The 27,455-nt window shown below is 36.9% G+C and overlaps 2 protein-coding genes across 4 annotated transcripts; one reads left to right on the plus strand and one right to left on the minus strand.

Annotated features, from left to right (window-relative positions):
* Positions 1-646: 646 nt before the first annotated feature.
* LOC119986803 lies at positions 647-11,416 on the minus strand. 3 transcript variants are annotated; one of them, XM_038831498.1, is made up of 15 exons: positions 8,466-11,412; positions 8,254-8,382; positions 7,976-8,164; positions 7,819-7,871; positions 7,373-7,694; positions 7,079-7,208; positions 6,800-6,994; positions 4,683-4,796; positions 3,330-3,526; positions 2,993-3,208; positions 2,595-2,870; positions 2,357-2,504; positions 2,143-2,276; positions 1,611-1,697; positions 647-1,526 (listed from the first exon to the last, which is right to left on the minus strand). In XM_038831498.1, exons 1-15 carry the CDS (start codon positions 11,106-11,108, stop codon positions 1,440-1,442), a joined length of 4,920 nt encoding a protein of 1,639 aa, XP_038687426.1. In that variant the 5' UTR covers positions 11,109-11,412; the 3' UTR covers positions 647-1,439. The 3 variants fall into 3 exon arrangements, 2 of the variants coding, with proteins under 2 accessions (XP_038687426.1, XP_038687425.1); XM_038831497.1 differs by having other exon boundaries at positions 7,373-7,697; XR_005465344.1 differs by lacking the exons at positions 647-1,526; positions 1,611-1,697 and having other exon boundaries at positions 2,357-2,458; positions 7,373-7,697; positions 8,466-11,416.
* A 7,130-nt stretch (positions 11,417-18,546) lies between these two features.
* On the plus strand, positions 18,547-23,124 carry LOC119987157 (calcium-dependent protein kinase 10-like). The gene is made up of 7 exons (XM_038831954.1): positions 18,547-19,216; positions 19,536-19,679; positions 19,788-19,940; positions 20,606-20,721; positions 20,824-20,991; positions 22,108-22,338; positions 22,624-23,124. Exons 1-7 carry the CDS (start codon positions 18,547-18,549, stop codon positions 22,795-22,797), a joined length of 1,656 nt encoding a protein of 551 aa, XP_038687882.1. The 3' UTR covers positions 22,798-23,124.
* The last annotated feature ends 4,331 nt before the right edge of the window (positions 23,125-27,455 follow it).

Raw genomic sequence — 27,455 nt, forward strand, 5'->3', positions numbered from 1 at the left:
ACTGTAACGAAACACAATAAAAATTGAGACCACATTTGAAGAATAAGTGCAAATAAATGCGTAAAGTTAATACATATATGAGAAATCTTGTATGTATCATATATATGGGAGTCTAGACAAACAAAAAATAAAGTAAAATGGGAGGCTTATTTCAATCTCCCAAACCAAAACAAATCATGCACAAGAGAGGGATTCTTCTCCCAGTTAGTCACTAAAATGAGATAGAGGGAAGAACTCAAACCTGGAAACTCAAATCACTACTGAACAATTATAAACTGAATATCTTTACTATCATTTTCCGGGAAACAACATAGAAATTTTGTGGAATGGACAATTCACAGATAAAATATTGAATGGGCAAAACGTATAATCAACAAGGGGGCACCGTTCTGTGAATTCCAAGAGTGCCAATAAATTACATACAATCTGTACAAACCACACTCAAAAGTGCCAATAGAAAGGAACTTCACTTGTATATTCTACTACAATCGTTTCAAAAAGATTCATCAAAAACAAAACAAAAATGATCCACAGACAGAAAGGCAAAGAGAAATGGGAGAACGGCACCTGTGGATAATAAGGCAATATCCAAGTATCATAAGAAACAAAAAACGAGTCCGCAATACTATAATTGACAAAATACCTGTGGGTCAATTCATCTCATTAGGCCCTTAAGGCGGCAAAATAAAGCTCTTACATCACATAAATGCACAATGTATTCAGATGGTGGCCTTATGGCAAAGTTCAGAGTGAAGACATTCGGCTTTCATAAAGTAACAAGTCACTATTGTAACAGCATCATGATAAGATAATAAATTTAACAATAAGCTGCACAAGGAGGTGTTGAGTCCATGATGTGATGTATACAAGGACCTCTTGTTTTTCAAAAGAAGATATACTACTAAAAAAGAAATCCGACAGGGATTTTGCATCCAATTATCTAAACTCTACTCAAAAATAGTGCGTGCTTCTGGCAGGAACTGGCAATGATCACCATGAGAAAAACAGGAAGATATGCTCCTCCAGGCCAGACAATCAGGGATCCACTACTACTCAGCCAAACCAACTTATTGGAAGGATCCAAGAATATGGCAAGAGCAAGAGCGCCAAAATCTATTCTTCACGCTCCTGTCTTATCAGCTTTCTTCAATTTAAAATGAAATCTCTTTCATGTATCATCCTTCTATAGAAATCAGTTTATCCTGACAAAAACTCTAGACTGTATCACAACATTTTTGCTTTTGTACTACACAACTTTGCACTTGCCTACCAAACTTTTCTCACTTTATGAGAGAAATGCAGTGAGCTTCTACTATCTGAGTTTTTCATGGGAGTAAGCTGTGCAATGCATCGCTATGGACAAGCCTCACTAAAGCCCAAGCCACATTTAACTCATTGGTATTTACTGAAGAAATTAGCAGAAAAGTTCCACCAAAAAACTAGTTTACAGCTTCAAAGAACAGAACTTGAGGTTGTAAGTGCCCTCTTTGGCACATGGTAAGAACATCGGTCCAGCCACCAACCACCTAGACATCAAGTGCAAATTGTAACAGAAGAAAAAGAGGCACATAAAAGACAGCAGGATGAACTACTACAAAAAGTTTATTTACCTTGACAGTCTTGTCGTCATACATTATCCACTTTTCCTGCTCGTGACTAAAGGCAAAGCAATGATAATGTTGCCCATAGTAGCAAACCTAGAAGCAGACATGTGACCAAGAAAAAATAAAAAGTTTTGAAGAAAATGGCTATCCTGGCAGTGAGTAATTATTCAGTTAACTGACCATCACATATTCAGACTATATGCAGAGAGATGCAATCAGACAAAATTAAACGAAAAAATGAAGACCTTTATTTTGGCTTGAAAATGGAAATACCTAGAAAGTCTTCTTCCATATAAGATAACGTTTCATATGTTCTTTACTAGACTAAGATCAGAAAGTCGAGCTGTGTCATTTATTACCATTCCTGCTTTTGTCATACTCGTATTATTTTTCCTCTTTGTTTTCAAGAAACAAGATTTCACATCCATATGGATTTCTTCCTCTTGGTATAAGACTGTGCATAGAGACCAACATTCATAAAGAACAAGAGAATCTCACAAAATTCTCATTTTTCATTTGATGTGCGTCCAATACATACCACGGAAGCCAAGCTATGTGTGTTTTTTGGATCTAGACCACGATAAAGGACACTGATATCAATCTCAGTACTTAGGGCTGCCAATGTAGCCACTATATCATCAGCACTCTCACATGTATTCTGCCATCCCAAAACTGCAAAACAAAAAATAATAATCATAAAGATTTCCTTTGGAATGCATCACTGTTAAATAAATCAAGAACATTGGAGACACCTGTGGTAAAAACATATGGCGGATTGGAAAGAAAGTGATGGATATGGTTGGGCTGACCACAGCCGCCAGACTCAGGATCACAAGCTAACTGATGATGCATCTCTACAAAATTTAAAAGTTCATCAAAGGAGCTTCTGGGAAACATAACCTGCTTGTGAAAGAAAAATAAGTTACAAGGATGAAATAAAACAAATCCTCAACCTAATAAAAAGTAACAAGAAGTTATTGTATGATATACCTTCATTGTACGGAGGGCGCTTGCATTTATATTATGAAAGAATGAAGTGTACTTCAGATGTCTGGACTCCACACCACAGCTGCAGCAATTCATTTGTTCAAAGATGTCCATTCCAAAAAGTGAATGCACTATACAAGCATCATTTGCACAATCCCAACCCCCCGTGCAATTACTATCCAATGATTCATTATCAGAAACACTTGAACCAGGTGTAAATGATCGATGAAGGCAATCAAAAAGTACAGCCAATACTTCAGAAGCATCATTCATCTGAGCCTGTTGATTCCATTGTTTTCGTCATAATTTATTATATGAAAAATTCAAAACTTACGAATAAATGATGAAAAAGCACAATTTTAAATGCATGAGAGAAAAGGCACACAAATTGGTTATGTTACCTCTTGGAAAAAATTACTATCAGGATACAAATTGCTTAAAGCTGTCCTCAAAGAAGTAGGGGCAACAGGTTCCCTTTGTGTATCAGCAGATGCAGTACTCAGAGCTGTAAAAATATCATATAAAGCACAAACAACACAAGGATCTCCCACATGAACATGCTCTGCAGCAGAGCTCCTCAAGAACTCATCTCGAAACCGTCTTAGATGCCACAATGACTGAATTTATGCAGGAAATAAAAGTAAATAAATATAACATTCAGAAAGTAGCAGATTATAACAAAAAATTAAGATTTCAAATTGGTCAAATTGGAGAAAAATCCTAGTATACAACACCCACCTGAATAATAACATTCAGAAAGCAATTGTATTCTCCGACTTCATTCTTCAGGCCTGTACCATATACATCAATTCCATTTGCGTTTTCAGTGGTGATTTCATTTGGTGAAACGCCAAAATTATTAGCTTCCAGAGTGTTCACTTGCGGCACCTTCAAACTTGAAACCAAGGGCATTTTCTGATGTGCTTGGTATGTGTCTGAATAAATAAACAAAGAGCACGCAGTTAGAGAGTTGATTACACAAAGTGGGGAGATTGAATCTGTGAATAGGTTCAAGTTTACAGAACTTGGCAGCATATTTGTACTTTAATTCCGGGGGCAGATATGAAATTTCATATTTCCAGCAATTGTCTTAGTTTAGCAAATCAAAATTTTCACTTGAGTATTTACTTATTAAGCCCTTTATGTTAGGGCTTTATTGGTTATTTTAAAGCCAAAGTCTATAAATACCTATGCCTACTTCTCCCATTCGAGGGATGGGTAAGTAATGGAATTTTAGTATCTGGTTATTAGAAAGGAATGTGTGCCTAGAGTTCTCTCTCTCTCTCTTTCTTTTCCCCCTTTCATTTTTTCTTGCTACAGTATTATTTGGTACTGCTAGCAACTTATTCGTTTCCTATGTTCTGCATTCAAACTTTCTTCTAACACTAAATCCTTGCATTACTCTGTGATCCCCATGTAGTTTTACTGCCTTTTTAACCTCAAAAATCGACTAAAACCCCATCTTTTCTCTGCACCACAGTTTTCCAATAACCTGAACTTCCATGCTGCCACCAATTTACTTTTAATCATTCCCCAAATCCCTACACAATTCCAAATACTCGTAGGACAGAAATTTCTACCTTAATTTTACCTTAAAAAAGAACATATAAAAGTAAAAGCAACTTCAATACCTTAATGATGCAAAAAACAAACACAGACATGGTTGAGCAGGCTGATTGGCATATTTTTCCAGACTTGATATCAGAAACTTGTGAACACTATGGTCAAGTTAAATTATTACTTGTACAAATACAATGTATTTCCAAATTTTCCATTACTATTTGAGTATCTTTGCACACCTTAACTTCCCTAAAATGACAAAAATCAAGGAATATCAAATATCAAAAGTCATCAGCCGATGGTCCATGAATTAGACATAAGCAGACACCATCATGATCCAAATAGGATGAATATTATCCAAAAAAACCCAAACAACAGAAGGAGAGATGGTGAAGAACCTCCCAAGGAAAAAATTTAGCATGGAGTCACCATATCAAGGTAACTTATCTGCTTTTGTTGATGCTCTCAAATTGAATTACTTCCACGACACAAAACCAAAGGAGGGTGGGTATAAAATTATAGAACTTTTACCAAGGCTTTGCCGTACAGCTTGTTGAAGGTCCGCTTGGAACCTCTCCTCATCATCCTCCTCAGCTTGTAGTTGTCTCAGTGTCTTCGTTCCATTGTCTCCCAATCCAGGAGTAACTGGTTTCACAGACGCCATGAAAGAATCATTACATACTCTAGGGCATTGACCACCACATATAGCACTAAGCATATTGCCAACAAATTTTAAAATAAAGGCATGCATCAATATGTGTGTGTGTGTGTGTGTGTGTGTGTATAAATGATGTGAAACGCCCAAACCAACAAGTAAACTTGTTGGATTGAATGGCGAAGTAACTAATATTAACATGGTATCGGAGCAGGAGGTTGTGGGTTCAAACCTTAGCTTCTGCAATTTAAACCCCCAATTTGTTATTGTCCCAAGTGTGGGCCTATATGTGTGTTTGTCGTTGCCCCAATTGAAAACCTTGTATGAGTAGCCCAAAGTGTTGGGCCTCATTTGTTGTGCACGTGTTGGGCCGTCTGATTAACCAGCCCACATGTGAGGGGGAGTGTTAGAATATATATATATAAATGATGTGCAACAAGAAGTGGCATGTCACAAAAAGAATGTGTCAGAGAAAAGGGTTAAGCAAACAATCACACAAATGTAGAATCCTATAGACTGTAAAAGTATCAAGTATCAACGCACAAAAGCAACAGTATTTTAGATAAGCAAAGAGTGCCAAAATTACCGCATTGCAAGCACATCCTACAGATGAATATCAGTATATATCACACGAACTTCATTAGAAAGAATTACATGCTACTTATGTCTGCCCAAACACAGAAGAAACATTTGTTCATACAGGATATGATATAGCCACTATCTTATGAACCTTCTTCTAATTGAATATAAAATAAATTAAAAGGAAAACATATCTGGTTTTTGGAGGAAATGAGGCTACAAGATCGTTTCAGGGTAAACCAAAACTCTAAGTTTAATAACAATACTTCCTTCACACTGATTTTCTTTTTGAAAGACAAGAATAAAGAGCACAAGAGGACCTCGGTTACAAATTGCACCTTACTAAGAAGCCTAATTAAAATATAACTGCTAAATGCTGATACATATTAAATATAACTACCACATTGAATTTTTTTCGATAAAGAACTTCGACATTGATAACTACCCATATGATAGCAGCAAGATATTCAAATCACTAAAAGGGAACTTCTAAGGCCAATCCACAAGGGTACAATTTCTCTCGCTATAGGTTGTTTTGCTATGATAAGAAAGTCCTAAAATAAAAGGCATTTATAGGATCATGCGACATGAATCATTGTTTACTCAGGCAGGGAGGAATACTACTTGTTAAACAACTATTGAAGTCATCGAATTTAATCTTCATTTTCTCACTATATCTAAAATCATTAACGCGGTACACTGAATAATTGGCACATGCTAGAGTAAGTGCAGATTTAGTAGGCATATGATAAGACAAGAACTTAGTAGCAAACGTGAACAATCCCAACAAAGGCAAAATTGGCTTTCCGAAATGTTGACAGTTTTTTTACAGTAAAGCCAACATGAGGGTTTGGAAGGTGGAGAATTGAAACAAGGACCTCCTGAGAGGTGCTTTGGTGTATCTGCCGCCTGTGCTGTTGGTTACTCCCTTAAATGTTAACAGTTTAATATCAAAATTGAACTTCTTCCACAAATCGACAACAGGGTCATGAAAGATTTCACTAAGATATTCCAACTGTGTAACAGCCTTCCACTAAAGAAGTCAACTCCAAACATATACAAATTCTCTATAAACCCTAGCCAGATGTATTATAATGTCATTTATTCTACGTCCCATCAGCTGATAAAGTATTTCTGCTTTCAGTTTTCGAGTATAAAATGACAAAGCAGAAACCACCTTCAACAGTTTCCCCATATCTCCAGGTAATTTCGAATTATAAACACTCAAATCACATTTCTAGTACTTAAGTAAATTGAAATGCAAAGATCTAGGAAACTTCAAAACCATTGAGCTACAATGCAAAGTGGCAAAGCAAACCAACTTATCACTTACAAGCACTTCAGACAATGACATTAATATTTATTAAGTGAGGTACTAATAGAGAAGAAAACAAGGCAACTATGCTAAACTTACCAACATCAGACTCACTATTACGCAAGTTGACCTGCTCTTTTAAGCAACCATCAACAAGTGAAGTTCCAACTCCAATATTTCCCTTCTCAGATGAAATTGCCTGATACCTTCCATCGGGCGATCTGGTTGTACTCTTCTGCCGCCTGCCTTTTCTTCCAGTCCGTCGCTCAGAAGTCAGAACTCCATTAGGTAACTCTGCAAAATTAATAAGATTAAAATCTTAGCAAGTAGAGTTGTCCAATCCATGCAAATTCAGAAAACATATTATGCAAGTCTGACCTTGTTTAGCTTTTGTATGATAGTTAGTACTAATCTTCTGCAATCCAGGAGAGCTTGCAGCACCCTTTACACTATTCATATGTATGCCTTCTAAATTGTTTGGAAAACCACTGTTGTCTGACAACAATTCCTGGAAAAGTGACATTTCATAAAGGCAACACAATAAATTTTCGGGTTTATTATCTCAAGCAGTCAATTGAACAATCCAATTTCCCATAGAAATCGGACTGGACAATGCATCAAATTGTTACTCATAATACTGAAAAGCACCAGTAACAAACAAGGAATGATTACCTGAGTATGAGGATCCAACAGCCCATGCAAATCTGTCTCATAAGTGACAGATGCCGAGTAAGAATCGTGTAGCCCCTCAGCCACTTTCACTGGAACTTTTTGCGTAATTTTCTTATATTGTTCAGCAAGATGCCTCTGCTTAGCCTCATTCTCTATCCGCCTTTGATATTCCAAAGTTTCTTCAAGTTTTCTCTCCTCTGCTTCAAGCTCAATTTTACGTCTGAATTCCTCTTCCTGTTGTTTCAAATTCTCATCATTCACAGGAACAGGAATCTCAGGATCTTGATCGTCATCATCAGATGCTGCTTGAGATTCAACTAGACTGCTGCAGCAACACATGCATCATTGATTAACATACAAAATATTAGCATCAACATTAGAGGGTTGCATTGTTTCGACATGAGTTCATATGAGATGTCATAATGATAGCAGAAGTGAAGACATACACCCGCAAACTAGTTTCATCATGAAGCATGTGCTGCTCGGAACCGCCAGCACCCTGTAGAAAAAGAAATTTAAAAGTCATTATCCATGGATAACGTAAAAATTATAGTTGATTGTTACCTTGTAAAAACAACAAAACCAAAATCAACTTGTTCAAACCTTTGATTCCTTGATTTTCCTAAACTCTCTGTTCTTTTTCTTATCCTTTGCCCTATCCTGTGTCTGTCTCATATTATCAATTCCCCGAGCACCCTTCTTAGAATCAAGCGCAAGTTCTGCTAAGAATGCTTCTCTAGCAGCGTCAGATTTCTCCGTGGCATCTTTCTCAGCCAAATCTTCCAAATGTGCCTGAAAAAGGGAGGAATTCAGACTCCAATGAATCATTAATGCTTCCAGTAAAGTAAGGAGCACATAAGTTGACATGATGGAAAACTAACCCTCATGTATGATTTCACTAGAGGCAATAACATTGACAGATAATCATGTGCAGCAATGGCCTCAAGTTTGAGTTCCAACTGCCGCATCCCAGTAACATTCCGCATGATCCGTGCATCAATTTTGCTAAGCTGTGTGAACAGACCAGTAAATAAAAACAGCAAAATCTATTTTTTCACATTTTTACTTACGTGCATCTAGATCAAAAACTGACCTCTACTGATAACTGCTCTTTCTGTCTTTGGATTGCAACTTCAATGCAAGTATCCGCTTGATGGAAATAATCCTTGGTCCTCCAGTGATCATCTTCACCCGATTCCAAGTCACGTGACTGAGAAGTCACACCAGCACAAGTTTCCTCATATCCACACTGATTCATAGCTTCGGCTTCTTTCAAAACGGTTGTTATAGCATCTAATTCAAACCTACTGCCACCGATGAACATAACATCATTTTCATTTTCACTAAGCTCTCCCCTTCGCTTCCTAAGCACAGAGTCATAGCTTTCGTAGACAAAGTCCGTAAGAGTCTCCCTCTTCTTACCTTGTTCCACGCATAGATCCTCCACTGCTTGCAATGCCTCCTCATAGCTTAAATGCTCACATTTTCTCTCACAAAGGTTCTGGAGGTGGCCAAACTCTTTCTCAAGCATCTGCAGTATTTCCATCCCCTGCTGAGTTTTCTCTTCTTTTGTGCGCATCCACCATGCCAATTGTTCCCCACTCGAGGGGCCAGAAAATATCCAGGAAAGTAAGGAATCAGCATCAGGCACAATGCCATTTTCACAAGCAAAGTTTGCAGGAGTAGCTCCAGTCGTGTCATCTGTGGAAACATCATGGCACATACTAGAAGGATATTCAGTTCGCAATAGATGTTCATCCAGAAGAAGAAAGGATGCATCTCCATCAAGAACAATATTCTCTTTAATTTCAACACCTTGATTACTGCCATTTTCATCATCCACAGGACTGCTTTTCTCAGAATATCTACTTAAACCACAAGAATGTGATAATTCCTGTAAGAACTTGAGAACTTTTTTCAGCTGGGAAGATCCCAAAAAGCAGATACAAATGGGCGTTTGGCTGACTCCATGCTTCAGAAGATGAGAGCCAGAAGCAAGTTTCTGTAGCTCATCCGTGGTGAATTGTATCACCTTGCTAAGATGGCTTGCAGCAAGATATTTATGCCTTATAAGCACCTCAAATAAGGAATAGATTCTTTCAAGGAGCTTTGCACGCTCTGCATCATCAGATACTGGCCAGCCATCAGAACTGGAACATGCCACTGGTGTCTGGTTCACATCACATTCCTTACACTCAAAGCTTGAGATTTTGTAACATTCATTATTCACATTTTCAACAGCAAAACAGTTGTGACAATCCACCAAATTCTCCTTATCAGAGGTGGAATCCCAAGCATCTTTGAAGCAGTCATCACTTTCCTCAGCACGTCTACTCGAGTAGAAATCATCAGAGTTTCGACACTTTGACTGATTACAAAGCATTTCCACTGCAGCTGTAATATCTAAAGGTTTCCAGGAACAGTTTAGAAGCATCTCAATCCACTCGTTATCAATATTTGGGGGTAAAACTGACTGGAATTTAGGTAACAGGTTCCCCATGTGCTCCTGCATCACATGATGCATGTGAGCCTCCGAATCAGTAAACTTTTCATTGCATCGACAGCAACTCCAGAACTCCCAAGTTCTAGTTTCCTTGGAAAAAGCCAAAGCCTCGGATAGAACCTCCTTGGCTGACCCATCCTTCGACAACCCAAAGTAAGCTTTGAGATCAGAAACACTAATTCTAAGCAAATCCCTTTTCACATCCATACTCATAGAATTCCAATACGATCTAACCCAGTCCCTTCTCTCTGCAGCGGTAGACCCATTCTTCCTTGCATTCTTCCTCCTCCCTCCTCTTTGTCCTCCATTCCCTGACCCTAAGTCCAATCCCTTATCACCGTTTCTATCTCCCTCATTTGGAAACTGCCCCTCTGTCTCAGACTTCTGCTGCAGAAGCCTTGCAGCAGCCACTCTCACTTCAATCTCCTTCCTTCTTTCTTCAGGTGTTTTTGTAGCCTTCTTAATCTCATTGGGCCGCCTTGCTTGTGCCAATTTAACCTCCATTATTGGATCCTCCACCACTCGTCTTATGGGAATCAACCTAAACTTCTCCTCACCATTCCCGAGATTCTTCATCCAAGTTGAAATCGAGGCAATGCTTGATTTTTGAATCAACGACCTAAGTTCACTCTGAACATGGGCAACCCTCGCGTCAGTGTTTGATATCTTTTGCTGACTCTCCTCCTGCAAACTCTCCTTGGCAGGATCCACCGGATTCTCAATGGCCAGTGCACGCTCACACTCCTGGATGACCTCGTCGTACTCCTTACCGTCATTAGCAGCCTCGTAGAGCAGATTGGCGTAAAAATGAGCAAACTCAATCGAATTGGGCGACAACTCAACGGCCCTTCTAGCAGAGTCGATGGCGTTGCGCAGGTGGCGCTGCTTGACCAATGGTTCGTCGATTATAGTAGCGACCTTGACGCAAACAGTGCCCTGGACGCGGTAAATGAGGGCGGAATTCTCGTGACGGATGCAGGACTCCTTCATGAGGCGGAGAGCCTTAGTGTGATTCCCGCGGCGGAGTGCAGTTAGGGCTCGCTCGCATTCAAGCTTTATGGCCGGGTAAGACGAACCGTCCATTTCTGACAACGGCTCCGTCGTCTTGGTCCCGGGAATGGGGTTTAGTACAATAGAATTATCGGATTCGACAAAATCAGCGGCGGCCGGAGAAGCCACCGCCGTCGGTGATGGTTTGGAGCGAGGAGCAGGATTTTTCTTCTTATGCCCCATCAATTGGAGTTCAATAGTACAAAATCGGATTCACATGCATCTACGAATAAACAAGATAAAGAGAGAGGGGGGAGAGTTTACAGAGACTTACTTGGAATTTTCTAGAGAGAGAAATGAAGAGTGAAGAAGACGGAAAGTGATCGACGGGAGAATCGAGGAGGCTGAGAGTGGAGAGTGCGTGTCATTGAAGGGAAAGGTGAGGAAGACGATGGTGTTGGTGTGAGGCTTTCGATTTGATGATGAGGGAGAAGAGATTTTATATATTTATGCAATTGGATTCTGATTAAGTCCCAAAGACCTTAATCAACTACTCTAATTCTAATTGTTCTATCTTTTTATTTTTAATGAGAATTTGAAGAAAAAAAATAGAACACTCATTTTTTTGCAATTCAATTTGTCCTGTACACTATACCACTAATAGAAATTTATTATATTACTATATTTAAAAACAAAAAAAAGAATCGCGACCGCGACCACTACCTATCACGCAGACTGGACAAACACATAAAAAATTATAAGATCGAAAACGATATTGGTTATAGCCTTATTGATAGATGCTAGAGATAGTCGGAATTTCAAATATATATATATAGCCGAAATTAGGATGAACTTTGAAATTAATGTGAATTTTTATGTATTATTTAATATAAAAACCGGTAATCATTATTATTTGAATGTTCATTAGTCTCGCAATAAGAGTCAAACTACAACATCCAGAGAAATATTTTCTTCGAGAAACAAGTATCTTATACCATAACTAAATAATAAGAATGAGAACTATTCACATCCCTCACTTAACTAAGTACACCGCATTAACTTTCAAAAACACCTAATCTATCAACACAGTTACTTGATCCTACCATTCTACCCCCAAATTCTTATCTCTTTCTTCTTCCTCCCTAAAACCCTAAAACCGAACCAAGTGAGTTTGAAAAAAGGATGAGCTTGAAAAGGTGGCCTGAACCACACCGGCTTTCGGGGATTTTCCCGACGAGAGAGTTGGTAGAGGGGTCTAAAACAGACATATTGTTCTGTTTTTCCAAGCTCTGTTGGAATCTTGCTGGACAATTTGTTCGACCAAAGTTCAAGGACTTGTAGATTAGGCAAGGATGTTAAAGCAGTTAGGATTTTACCAGTGAAGTTGTTGGAGAAAAGTTGGAGAATCTCATGATTCTGTAATCGACTTATGAGCTACGGAATCTCCCTTGAAAGAAAGTTGTCACTAAGATCAAGTGATATGAGTCTCTTAAGACCAAAAACTAATTTTGGGATTGAACCGGTAAGCTTGTTTTGGTAGAGAAAGAGGTACTGAATGAAGGTCATTGAGGTTCCCAATTGAAGAAGGGATTTGTCCTACGAAATTGTTGTAGACAAGATCAAGATGATTTAGAGAAGTCAAGAATTCAATCTCTGTTGGGATTTTACCATAAAAATGTTGTAGCCAAAGTAAATCCATTTCAAGCTCTTCATTTCGCCTAATTGTGGTGGAGAGAAGGAATTGAGAATTAGAGTTTAAAGGATGTAGATTGTATTTTTTTAGAAAAAACATAAATTGGGGTATATTTATAATTATTATGTTTTTAGTTGGGGTTTATTTAGAATGAATCGTACTTAGTTGATGAGCACTATATCCATCCCATTTTTTATTAAGTACACCCCACTCTAATATATTTTTAAAAGGGTTAATAGGGTTTACTTAGTAAAAAAATGGGTGCATATAATATTCATCTACTTAGTTAAGTGAGGGGTGCAAATAGTTGTCATCAATAGTAAAGAACAAATGTGAAAAAAAAGATATTTATAAAATGGTACAATAGAATGTACTTTTATATTAAAAGAATCTAAACCACACAAAAATATATAATAAATGTAAACATTAGAGACTCAATCTACATGATCAACTGTATACTTGTGTAAATCTATTGAGTAACATTTAACAAGAGATCAAAAAAAAAAATACTATCTCATATATTTCAGAGTTGCCTCTTGGTGAGATCAATGATGGAGCAGATAGAGAATTACAGAGAAGAGAAGATGAGAAGAGGAAATATTATTCGTACATTCTCATTATATATCTTGTACAATAGCTATCTGCCAAGCATTATATTAGATACACTTCAATATTGATTTGATGTAAGGTTATCCAACGAGCATTAGTTGAAAAGATAAAATAAAATAATTGATATAATAAAACACAAGTTGTTGTGTCGTTTTGATAGAAATAGCCAAGAAGATAAATCAAACTGCACGTGTCTTCATCCAAAGCTTTGTCTTCAACTTCACGTGTCACAATCAGACACGACCCAAAACCTAGAATGAAGCATGGTGCGAACTGAAGAGGAAAAGTGATGGAGAAAGAGAAGGCTCTTTGTCTATCACCCCACCCCGCAAGTTGAATGCTATCTTCCAACAAATTCTGATTTGAGATATGTCACATGAATCAACCCAGCTTTGATTTCGTCTCTTGTAAAATGAAGATCTAGTTCGATATGTTTAGAACGTTTATGGAAGACATGATTATTGGCTATATGAATGGCAACCTGGTTGCCACAGTGAATTTTCATGGGAGATTCCCTAATGAGCTTTTAATTTGTTGAAGCGATTCTCAAGTATTATTCTGATCTAATGCTTGAAGTTATAAATTCACTGCATGACACCAATTTTTATCTTTTAAAGCTTCTTTGTAGGATCAAGGTTTCTTATGAATGGAGATGGCAGCTATGTAATGCATATGTGCAGGTGAAGATGCCATGTTGCAGGCATAATCTGCTAGGTAAGGAGGAGTTTTCCTTATTATCCTATTCTTGGGATTGTTTGACTTCTTTGGTGTCTTTTGATTGTAAAGTTTCATGATGAAGTTATTATCGGATGACCCCGGGTTCAACAAAACACCTTTGTATAAACTAAAAACATTTCTTAGTCTGCACATTTTTTATTCAGAAGTGATAGGGATCCCAGTAAAAAACATCTCAGTCGTCCTAGTAGTACATGTGTCATCCTCTGGTTCAATCATCAGGTTTTGTGGATCCCTACACTTACATCAATCAATGGACAATATTCACTACTGGGACGATTGGGGTGCTTTTTATTGGGATCCTAAGGGTGTGTTTGGTATCACTTTTGTTTTTTGTTTTAATTTTCAAAAAATTGAAAATAAAAACAAAAAATATTGTTTGTTTATATTTTCTGTTTTGGTTTTTATGAAAACCAAAAATAGGTTTTCAAAATTTTTGAAAACAAGAAAAAAAAAGGTTTTTAGAAGTTTTGGAAACAAAACTAGTTACACTTATTATAAATTACACTTTTTTTAAGATTTCAGATTGTAAATTGCATAGAGATCTAAAGACAATGATTAAATATACTTTGGGTTATTATTTTATTTCTTATCTTTGTTTCTCTCTGTTGATGTTTTCAATGGTGAAACACAGTAAAGGCTGCAGTTATAAAAAATATAATGGTGTGGATATATTCCATTATTATGAAAATAAAAGCATAAACACACATTTTTTTTTTTCAGTTTTATGCTTTCAGTTTTTGTTTTCAATTTTTGTTTTTAGTTTTAAGTGTTCAACCAAACAAGTTTCAATTTTATGTTTTTTATTTTTGTTTTCAAAATTTTTAGAAGTGATATCAAAGACAACCTAACATTTTTGTTTTTTACTTTCTTTTTCAAATCATTGTTGACTGCACTTGTGTAATACATTATTTAAAAATAACAAATTGGGTTGGGCTACAATCCAATTTAGCCCAGCCTTGTCTCTGCCTCTGGTTATGGACCTTATGGTTAGGCTTGTGGGCTCAAAAGCCCATATAAGGATTGATTTAGGCTTTCATTTTGGAAGAGAAACAATGAAGGAAATAAGGGATTATAGTAAGATAATGTAGACTGAGAGACACAAAAGCTAGATGTGATTTATGCTTTTAGCACATGATTTCTCTTGCAAACCTGTCATCAAACATCATCATGGTGGTCACTTGACTTACTACAAAAATGGCCTCTATATATATATACATATATCCTTTCTGAGCCTACAACTAACCATGATTGCCAAAGATAAAAGGTCCCCAAGTGAATGAGAACTTCCATCATTGGATTCATATATATATATATATATATATGGCATTTATTGGCTGGCCTTGTCCTTAATATATTCAGATATACTTATTGTTGTTTTCTTTCATTCATTTATCTTTCTTTGTTTTTTCAGTCCCACAACCTTTATCTTTAGTGTACAAATATTGTGAAGGGAAAATGTTTAACGACATTCCTCTACAACCTTATATGGAATTAATATGTGATTACACATAGGGGTGTCCACAATCGGTTTTTTTGACATAAATTTAATAGATCGAATGTCGGTTTTTTCGATTTTTTAGTCCGTCCTCATTAAAATACATTTGACAATAACTGATCAAATGGTCGGTTCGGTTTGACACGATTTTTTTGAACAGCCTTACTTACACGTGGTATGTGTGGTTTGTGGGTTATTACATGGGTCCATTGTTTTACCCTATGGACACCCAAAAGGGTAATGATAACGAATTCTCATGTCATAAAAAAATTAATGAGATAACTTGGCAGCTATAAGCCGCCAATAAAATTTTAAAAAGAAAAAAAAAAAAAAAAGAAGCTAAATTCAATATGAATTATGTGGATTATTCATTTTTCGCTCAAAAATATTTATTAGATTTATGAGCTGCGTCTATATAGCTGATATGTCAAGCGACCTTATGGCTTTCTATGATGCCTTAAAGTTAGCTTGCGAAATAAAGTTATCATGCTGAACACATCCATTGATCCATATATATAGCATCCATTTGTCATTATTACCATTTAATCACGATTACTAGAAAGTAAAGTGCTTTAATTAGTTGGTTTTTACCTCTTGGGTTGTTACCTAATTGGGTTTGGAGTTAAGTTACATAGGGTTAGGAGGGAGTCTTATTCAGGATTTGCTTGTCTAGCTAGGTGATTTGTAGACTATTGTGTATAGGTGACGAATCAAGAATTGATCATGGGGTGGGTTGAAAGTAGAACAATAGTATTTTGATCTTTTGGAAAAATTTTAGCGGGGGTTCAGACAACGACCCTGAAAAATTATTTCAGACCTATTATGGATGAAGATTTATCTTGATGTTTAGTCTTATAATATAACACGCAAGATTAACTTCAATATATATTAAAGTTGAGCTAATTAAATATCATGTATAATATGAAATAATATATAAATGTATAACCAGAAGTCATATTTCAATTTCAATATAATTTTTAAAACAAAAAACATTCTTACATATTGTTGTTTTCAAGAGGTTATCTATTGTTGTTAATATTAACAATAATGCAATAGATAATATTAGGATTAAATTATTATGTATTGTTACTATTCTTGAGTGTTATATATATATATATATAAAACATCTGAATCACTAGTTGGAATGGTAAAGATGATGTATATTACCCTAGTGATTAGGGTTCAAATTCATCCTCTCCGTTTCAAAAAAAAGTGTTATATATATATTATATAAAAAAATTCCTAAATGTGTTGTAGTCCCCCAAATCCGCCTCTGATTGTGCAGGCTCATGAGTTTATTCAATACAATTTCGAACGAAAATAACCATCGTTTCCATGTAAAAAAAAATTTACGTAGGGTAACTTTTGAGTGGTTTTAACCTCTTTTATTTGTGTTGACAAAGGGTTGGGGGTCCTTGTCAAGAGGGAAGAAATTGCAAGGCAAAGAATAGTGTTGTTAGATGTGCTTTATTAATTGCGTAGATTTTAATGAAAAACTTTGGTATGGTTTAGGTTTTTGAAGAAGTCAATTTTGGAGTTGTTGAAACCCTCTTTTGAAATAATGGTTCAACTATAATCTTGACCAATTTGATTGTGGGAACCCCAACTATATATTTTATAATATCAATTACTTTGTTAATCATCTAATTTATTCCATAATTAATTGAAGAGATCCTCAACTTATAAAATTAACAAGAGAGAAGCAAAACAAATAGAAAATTAAAGTTTTGTGAGATATAGTTTAGTTTTTCAAATCTAGTATACTAAGTAAGAGACTTGACTATTTTCTCTATTTTGACTTGGTGAAATTTTATACATCTTAATTTTGTATTTGACCATATTAATTAGTGTTTCCCATGATATTTTCATTAATCATTTTTTCAATATACATCATTGGATTCTTTTTTGTTTGACTGTCAAGTGTTGAGGAGTTAGGCTTGAATTATAAACAACATTGTTTGATATTCTCAAAGCGATGCGGGATATTGTCATTCTAACAGAGTTCATAAAAATTGAACCTACTCATTCCACTCCAATTTTTATTTTTTATTTTTTTGTGGAACCTACCTAGCTGTCCGCAGATAATTGGCTGGTAAACTCAGGGTCAACATAGAAGACTCCGCATCCCCTTATGGACCAGTTGACACATGGGTCAATGCTTAGTGAGAGAGAATGCAGGGTGGCATTCGCACACACTGGCCTGACCTATGGGTCATCTTGCAAACTTTCATATATAATAGAAATACCAATGAGATTTGGACTCACGACATCCCTCTTATGCTAAGAATTACCATAGTCAAGTTCAATATCTCAACTAACGACTCGTTGTTAATCGACTTCAATACTCCAACTTATATTTGCCAAACAATGCAGTAATACGATGAGACCAAAGAATTCACGTGCTTGGGATTGTGATTTTTCACATGTGACGGGGTCCAACTCTTGAATGAGTTTTTTGCTAAAAAATATAAAATATTTATTCTTAATCAGAACATCCGCATAAGTTTATTTTAACATACTCCCTCAAATACAGACAACATATGTTAGTGTCATCTATTTTACAAATTCTCTATCCGACCAACATATTGCATCAACTTCATTATCATATTCTTTACTTTGTTTGAATAATAATTGAGTCTCTCTGCTTTATTACTTTATTAATATAAAAAATATATTTTATTTAAAAATCTTAAATAATAAAAAATTCTCCCCTCCCACAACACTTATCTAGAAATAAACATTGATTTCAAACTCTAAAAAAAACTGGTCGGATGAGGAATAAAATGTAATTCATTCACTCTGTAGATGTTATATAAAATAAATAATCTATAGGTAATCTGATGCAAACCTTTTATTGACTAATTCTCTATATTTGATCTCTAAAATAAAAAAAAAATATGTTTAGGCAATCGGACGAGGATGTTCTCCCCTTTTAACTCGTCAATCATATACATATTTGAAATAAATAATTCCAAGAATTTTTTTTTAAAAAGCCCACTATTTTGTATTTCTAACTACCCCCGCGTTTTCTCTCCTTCTCCCCTCCTTGGTCACCATTTTCAACCACTCGTAAAACGCACCGTTCCGCCTGAACTCGAAACCAACAAAACTCTCTTTCTTCCTCCTGTGTTGACTGGAAAAACAGTATGGGCAACTGTAACGCCTGCGTGAGACCAGAGAATTCTCCACCGGACTCCTCCTCAAAAACCCACCGTAACCGTCAAAAGCACAAGACCCACGACCGGAAGTCCAATCCATACTCAATCGAAGACCCCATCCGTTCACCTGCCCCGATCCGGGTCCTCAAAGACTTCGTCCCTCTAAACCACCGTGCCCGAATCGGGGACAAGTATGTACTGGGTCGAGAACTCGGCCGTGGGGAGTTCGGTATCACTTACCTCTGTACGGACCGCGAGAACAAAGAGAACCTCGCCTGCAAGTCTATTTCGAAGCGGAAGCTCCGAACTGCCGTCGACATCGAGGATGTAAGGAGAGAGGTCCAGATAATGTCAAGTCTTCCTGACCACCCAAACGTGGTGAAATTGAGAGCCACTTATGAGGATAACGAGAACGTGCATCTGGTGATGGAGCTCTGCGAAGGAGGGGAGCTCTTTGACAGGATCGTCGCCAGGGGACACTATACAGAGAGGGCGGCGGCGGCTGTTGCTAGAACAGTTATGGAGGTTGTGAAGATGTGCCATGAGAATGGTGTGATTCATAGGGACTTGAAGCCTGAGAATTTTCTATTTGCTAACAAGAAGGAGCAATCGCCCCTTAAGGCCATCGATTTTGGGTTGTCCGTATTTTTCAAGCCTGGTATGGGTTGAGTTGTTGAGTTACTGTTGAGTTATTGGTGGTGGGTTTTGTCTCATTGGTATGAATGTTGAATTCCCATGATTGTGGTGAATTGTATTTATTCTTCTCAGGTTTTTTGTCACAGTTTTCTTCATTTTGATTCGATTGGGTTTTCTGGGTTTAGCATTTTTTGGGATTTACTGCCTTTATTTTGAAGTGTTTGGGGAGCAGAGCTTTTTAAATTTGTTTTTTAAATAATATTTTAGAAATTTCGAGAGAAGTATTTAGTGGTTTCCAGGATTATGTGATTGAACTGGGTTAATTGGATCCTTCGTGGCAGGTGAGAGGTTCTCCGAGATTGTGGGGAGTCCTTACTATATGGCACCGGAGGTCCTGAGACGAAATTACGGGCCAGAGGTTGATATTTGGAGCGCTGGAGTAATTCTCTATATCTTGCTGTGTGGGGTTCCTCCATTTTGGGCAGGTAGTTGGGTTCCTGATTATGTTAAAATCTTTGTCAAGCTTTGATGAATATGAAAATGGAAAGTCTGCGTTTTCCAGTAAAGTTGTTCTATTAAACTTTAATTGGCAGAGACTGAACAGGGTGTTGCTCTTGCAATTTTGAGGGGGAATATTGACTTTAAGAGGGAACCGTGGCCTCAGGTTTCACAAAGTGCTATAAGCCTTATCCGGCAAATGTTAGAGCCAGATCCTAAAAAGCGCTTGACTGCCCAACAGGTGCTTGGTAAGTCCTCTAAGCAGTTTGATATTCAATTGACCTTGGAGCCAATTTTCTCATCCTGGCATGGATAGACACGCGTTTGCTGGGGAAGTTAGTTATATACCATGTTGCCCTGAAAATCCATATTTTAAACTGTTTGTATCAACAATAGTCTCTTCATCAACATTTTGCAGATTATGTTTCTTCTTAATTACTGGAATCTGAGAATTTTTATTCTATATAAATGGCTTTACCCCCTTGATTATCTGTACTACTTCGCAAAGATTTTTGCAGTCAGACTTTCGGATTGAGTGGTGGGAAATGTAATAGCTGCTATCTAATGGAAAGTTTAGAATCACTTTGATATCCACTATAGTTGCAGTATATTTGTAGTTGATCTTCATAATTATGGCCAAGCATCAAAGACAGCTGAATGAATTATTGATTTAGTATATTAAGAAACTTTAGAAAACTAATCACTCGCTAAATTAACATTATCTATGTTAAACCCTTGTAATGGTAAAAGTCGTAAAATAAAAGCAATAAACTGTCAAGTGCGAGAAAAAAAATGCTCATAAGAAAATATTATTTATGAGTGCCATGTTGAGCATATATAGCTTTTAGTGATATTTTTGTTGGTTGATCCTAGCCCTTTTTTTCCTTGTTCTTTTTTTGCTTTCTTGAAACAGAACACTCCTGGTTACAAAATGCAAAGAAAGCTCCTAATGTTCCATTGGGAGATATTGTAAGAACAAGACTCAAGCAGTTCTCAGTGATGAATAGATTCAAAAAGAAAGCCCTCAGGGTAAGCTTTACATTGGTACATGGGTAATAGTCAGCTCAAGTTATGCAACTGTTATGTGCAATTTATAAACTGCATATTTTTCTGTCTTATCAAATACTGCAGGTAATTGCAGAACACTTATCCGTTAAAGAGGTTGAGGTTATCAGAGACATGTTTACATTGATGGACACTGACTGCAATGGGAAAGTAACATACGAGGAGTTGAAGGCTGGGCTTCGCAAGGTTGGTTCACAATTGGCTGAACCAGAGATAAAAATGTTGATGGAAGTGGTAAGTCTCATTGATATTATGTATTAGAACTCCTCTCTTTCAGAGATTTGCAGTGAGCCAGTGACCATTATTTTGATTTGAATTCATGCCTATTGCATTTCTACAATTCCGGTTGTGTCATAGTGTGTTCAACCGTGCTGTCTGGATTTCTCCAATTGTCTTCCACTTCATGCCTTAGGACTTGTTTTTCAAATTAATTCTGAGATAAAGTTAATATACACATCTCCAAATAAGCATCTGGGACTTGTATATAAATGCAAAGGTTTCTGGTAAACCTGTAGAGTACTTGTTCTCTTCTTTTATATCATCATTTATCTTGCTTTTGGATAGGTCCTGATGAAAGTACAGATAGTTGCTTTGGTAACTTCTTCTCTAAAAAAGGGTCAAAATGAGAAATTCTACACTCAGGGCCTGCAGAAACACACAATTCAGTTGCAAGATAACTTTTCTAGGCAGAAAAGTATGAAAACATAGTTCACACTAGCATATTCAAGTTTAGCATGATCAATTGATCAGAAATATAAGCCTAGCAGCAGCCTCCTCATCAAACCAGCAGCCTGCTTCCATGCAACTTTCACACCTAATCCTACTTTCCTGCATGGCTTCCTCTTCCAGCTAACTGATGCAACTGTTGCCAGGCATATCCACTGCACCTCCTGAGACTTATACTAAATGTGTAGGCATATAATCCTACGCATAGGTCCAATGCCTGATACAACAGATTTGGCTTGCATTGATGTTAGGTTCCTTCATTTTTGGGGCCTATTTGTTGTTTTGCTGCAGTATGCATCAAATGAGTATTGCACTTCAAGCATGGTTGAGCTATCTATCAGAAAACAAAAAAATCATGGTTGAGCTAGATGTATTCTTGAAGTAGAAATTTCACTTTTGGTTCCATTTCAGTTATTTTTTTATAAGCATTTTAGTTCTTAAAAACCATTCATTCTGGTTTCTGCTGCAGTTAATCTGCTAATATCAAAAGAACTGGGCATCACCAGCTCTTAATTAACCCTATCATTTTCTGATTATGTTTCTACATCTCTCATTATCCTACGGCTTACTAACTTGCTGACCATACCTGATGTCTCGTCATTTTTTATCATGTAATATTTTTAGGCCGATGTTGATGGAAATGGAGTGCTGGACTATGGAGAATTTGTTGCTGTGACTATTCACTTGCAGAAAATGGAGAATGATGAGCATTTCCGCAAAGCATTCTTGTTTTTTGACAAAGATGGAAGTGGTTACATTGAATTAGATGAGCTTGAAGAGGCATTAGTAGATGAGGCAGGTGAAACTGATAATGATGTGCTGAATGACATCATGCGCGAAGTTGACACAGACAAGGTCTGACTATCGAGCCTCACTCTCTCTTTCATTTTGCAAATCTTTTCTTCAAGAATTTCACTTGCCGAATGCATTCAAAGTACAAGAAATACAATTCTTTAAAAAAATTTCGAACTTCCATCAAATTCAGAGAAACGTATTTTCTCTTTTCTGACTAATAGTAGTGTCTAAGAAGCAGAGGCATAATATTGAGAAATCTGATAATAATTCCAATCTCCATCATTCCTTGTTTCATCTATTTCGTTTTATTTTCAACAGTTGCTCTATTTTGCCACTTTTTACCAGGACGGACGTATCAGCTATGAGGAGTTTGTTGCAATGATGAAAGCTGGTACCGATTGGAGGAAGGCATCACGGCAGTATTCAAGGGAGAGGTTCAAGAGTTTGAGTCTTAACTTGATGAAAGACGGTTCATTGCAGCTTCATGACGGGCTCACTGGTGAAGCTATTGCTGTCTAAATTAAAAGGATTGATGATTTTGTTTTGCTTATGCTTGCTGAGTGTTTCTTCCCTTATTGTCAATTCAATGATATATATATATATATACACATCTCTAAAGTCTGCCCTGTACGGTTTCCGAAGATGCAAGTTCAGGTTCAAGAGAAGATGGGAGGTAGATTGAACGTTGGCTAGAAGTGTCAGTCTTCTTCACATATCCTTGTACATTGATCTTGTTGTTTGTATTTGATGATCTCTCAATTGTGTTGTTTGTAACTTTTGTGCAGAAACAAATTATATTGACAGTATGATCTTTTGAGGAAATGACATATGTTACAGTTTTGCATCTTTCCAAGCATTTTTTTTAATGGCAACAAGAAGGGGAAAAAACCCAAAAAAAAAATAAAATTACAAACGGATATAGAAGAAGATCACAAGCAAATAGCTCCCAAAGAGGTGAGGAGAAGGATCACGCCCGTTTTACAAAGATTTGTTACCTCATCTAGAAAGGAATGTTATTGTTTGTGATGTTACTATAATGACATATTAATAGAAGAATAATGATTGAGACCTCACAAAGTAATCCCAAAAGACCTCATTTAATGGAAATTGATTTGAGCCACTTATTAATGAGTAATAATGTTGATTTTGTTAGGGCTATGCATTGGTTGAATATAGAACTTTGAGGAAGCTGAGAATGCAATAGCTGCAATGAATGGTACAGAACTACTTACGCCGACTATTAATGTTGATTGGGCCTTCAGCAATGGTCGGTTCGAGTAATGGACCATACAAGAGAGAGAACATGAGGTTAATTTGTCTTAAATATTTATTATGTCGTTTTATTGATTTACCTACCATACAAGGGCGGAGCTATGATTTTTTTGTGAGGGGGGCGAAAAGTTGGGAGATTTAGGGACAACGCCCATGATTTTTTTTTGGGAACTATTTAGATACAGAGTTGTTGAGGTGTTTCAGAGGCGTTACAGGCATACACAACGTTACTCGATTGGTACGCTTCACTTCCCTTTTGCACATCTTTCCCTTTGCTAAGAGCTTTTAGGTATTAGACAATACTTCTAATTAATATGAGCCATTATTTAACATCATTGACTAATTTTTGGCGCCAAGGCTCATTTGAATCTCTTACTCTCATCTTTCGAAGGTAGATTGTTGGGCGTCGCTTGTGGTTCTTCATCTTTGGCATTTTTTAGATTCTACAACTTATTGGCATGGATTTTTGTTGGCTTTCGATATTTACACTCCTTCGTTCTTTGTTTGTTTTGTTGTTTTGCATTCTCATCTCTTTGTTCTAAGCTTCTCTATGGTTTAGATAGTTTCTATTTCTCTGCCTCTGTTGATTAATCTTTGTTTTAATTAGTGAAAGTGTGTTACTTGCAAGTTAGACCAAAGTTGATTCAAATGCTAGCAATAATAAGGTACTTAGATGCAAGAACTAATTTGGAGCTCTTTGAATTACTCTTCTGTGTTCATTTTACTAGTTCTTATTTTTTTCCACTTTATATATGTATGACTTATCTTTCTTTCCTATCATTTCATTCGGAATAGAAAGCTAATTTTGGTGGTATTAGGTATTTTGGAGACACAACTTATGTTAATTTAAGATTAACAAGGGAGAAAGGGACTTTAGCAAGTGCTGGCAAGATACTAAGACTATTTAACTCTTAACACAAAAAAATCGTTGGTTCTTATGTAGCCAACTGGATGAACCAGGCCTGCTCACCGGTTGGACCGGCCGACCGGCCGGTTTTCAAAACATTAAACTCTTAAAACAATTTAAGTCGTCCAGAAAGAGATTTTGCAATACAATTTAACTCGTTTGGCGGACTTCCCGTTTAACCCAACCACTTTGATTCATCATCCATCTCCATTTCTCTTTTTCTTTCAAACACCTCCAAAGAATCTCTTCCTTTCGTTTCCTTTTCTTTTTTCACTGGTAAATTTCAGTGGGAAAGAAGCGTAATGGAAAGAAAAAGCGTAGACGAAAGCAACAAAGTTGCAGAAAGAAGGGTTCTTTTTTCTCTGGTAAATTTCAACGGGAATGAAGCGGAATGGAAAGAAAAAGCGTAGACGAAAGCAACAAAATTGCAGACAGAAGGGGTGGAGAAGAAGTTCATCACCAATCGAGGCTGCACATTATCCGTTCTTTGTCAAATGAATGAACTAAGCATAGAGACCCGGAGGAGTACGCCAAGATGACGCGGGTGGAAGATTTGAGTACCGCGAATGTCACAGTAACATTTCTTTATTCTTCTTCTTTGAGTTTATTGTTTAGGAGATGGTTCCTAAATTAATTTCTTTTTTTATGATAGTCATTCCATGGTTGGATGAAGGGGGAATAAGGCCTGGCCGAAAAGTTTCCTTGGTTGAGAAGCTACTGCCCTGTAGCTTGGGGGAACTGTACAAATGTGTGAATAAGAAGATGCTGATTTCCAGGGATATCTATGATGCACCAGGGTATGTTCGTTTCTTATCCTTTCGCTTTTCTTTACATATTTAAAAACATATTGTCGATGCAAAAATCTGCATGACCTTAGACGTCAGCAGCTGGGGTTCAGGTTGTGACGTAGACGGTGAATCTCCACCTTGCAAAACAAGAACCGGCTACCTTTCATGGCCTGGGGGCACTCCGACGCTCATTCTTCATTTAAGAATTATGAGTTCTACCTAGTTAAGGTGTAATCATATAACAAGCCCCTGAGCACTATCTAGTTGCCCATGGAACTATATAAGCATCAAAAAGGTAAAATCCAAGTTGTGGCAGGCTGTCATCATATAAGGAGTTCTTGTCAAAGAAACTTCGCTACTAGTAATAGGTCCAATTGGAAATCATTAAACAATGCAATCTTAAATATGCCTATATGGAAATCAATGCATCATAATAAAGTGATTGATTATGAGACCTTTTAATTTAGTATCATCACTGAATGTAAATAAACAATTTCTTGGCAGGATGTGAAAGATAGTAGTTGTATTTTCTTGTGTCGTCTACATATCACATGGAACGGGTGTGATCATTCTTCTGGATGGACCGGGAGTGGTCATCTTTACGAAGGAGCGGGCATCCTCTGCCCTCCACATGGAGCGGGTGTGATCAACATTCTACATGCATGGTGCCTTTGGTGTTATTCTTTACTAACATCTTCAGACGTTTATATCAACTTGTCGAGGTAAGACCTCATGGTGCCTTTCTGGCTTATCTTGTGCGAGGTTTGAGCTTGTCTAATCTATGAGAGGTTAGTCCTTAACTTGCTAATGCTTCTTTGTAGTTTTGTGTGGGATTAGATCTCGACTTTTCCAATGCCTCTTTGGCAAATCTTTTATGACGTTGGACCTTGTCTTTGTAGTTTTGTGTCATGTTAGACCTCGGCTTTTCCAATGCCTCTTTGGTAATTCATGCGAGGTTGGTCCTCACCTTTTTATGATGTCTCTTAGGTAAATCTTTTATGAGGTTAGACCTCGTCTTTGTATGATGTCTCATTTACATATCTACGCAAGGTCGAACCTCGGCTTTAGAATAATGCCTCTTTGGCAAATCTCATGCGAGGTAAGACCTCGTCTTCTTTTGTTGACTAGTAAGGATGTGATGTTCCTCCTTGACATTATCATGTGAGTCTTGATATCTTAATTTGAATTTGAATCATCCTAATTGACACTAAGAGATCATCTGTGAGGTTTCCCTCTTAGGTAGTTATTTCTTCAGATCATACAAGATTGATTGTTAAGTGGGATTACATGACTGTTAGGATTCTCTATAGGAAGTCATTCTCTTGTATGCCACCTATTATGCTGACTAGGCATGACATTTTTATTCATCCACACATATAATGGTGGGTATTTCATAAATCTTCATTGTGGGTGTTTTTGTCATGGATGGGATTTGTTCCTAGAAAAAGGAGTCATGCTTTTGTTTTAGATAGGTTTTTAAGGGATGAAGGTGGGTGTAATAAAGAAACTGGGTTAATGAATAATCTGTAGAGCAAGGACGTTGGCAGAGACCTTAATATGTTATTAATTGATTTGGTTTCACAAATTAGAGACTAAGGCTTTGTTAAGTAAGGCTAAGGTTTCAAGAAAAAAGAAGGCTGCACGATACCAATATTTTGGGGTAGTATCCACTGCTGTAACTGTGGCCCATGTAATCTGAGACGTATCTCCATTCTCCAATCAAATGATTTAGGGTGGATTTAGAGAATCAGACCGTTGGGTGTTTTTGTTGAATTTAGGGTTGAAAGAAATGAGGATTGCTTCAAATCCATTTAGGTTCCTGGAGTGGAAAGCATATCTGGCAGTGAGGAAAACATACAATTTTGTATGGATTTTGATGTCGAAAAGACTATAACACGGTGTGGAGATTAAGGGGAATTTAAGGTTATAGTCTGAGATGAAAGTTTCGATGTCAAAGAGAGGAGGAAGAAGTTATGGTTGTTCCATTGCTGTGAACATTGAATGGTGACTTGGGACGCTATAGCAAGAAAGAAAGAAAAGAGGAGCATGCATGCCACCAAATAATTAAATTGAGGTAGGAAGTTTTCATGGTTCACTTAGAGATAGACTTCAAGACCCTTGTTTGAAATGTGGCGAGGACAAAATTTAGAAAATCTGACCTACAATTGTTTTTGGGTGAAGTTTTGTGCTGATTATGGTGCGGAAATTAA

The sequence above is a fragment of the Tripterygium wilfordii genome, chromosome 20 (assembly GCF_013401445.1).
Source record: "Tripterygium wilfordii isolate XIE 37 chromosome 20, ASM1340144v1, whole genome shotgun sequence".
Classification (NCBI taxonomy): Eukaryota; Viridiplantae; Streptophyta; class Magnoliopsida; order Celastrales; family Celastraceae; genus Tripterygium; species Tripterygium wilfordii.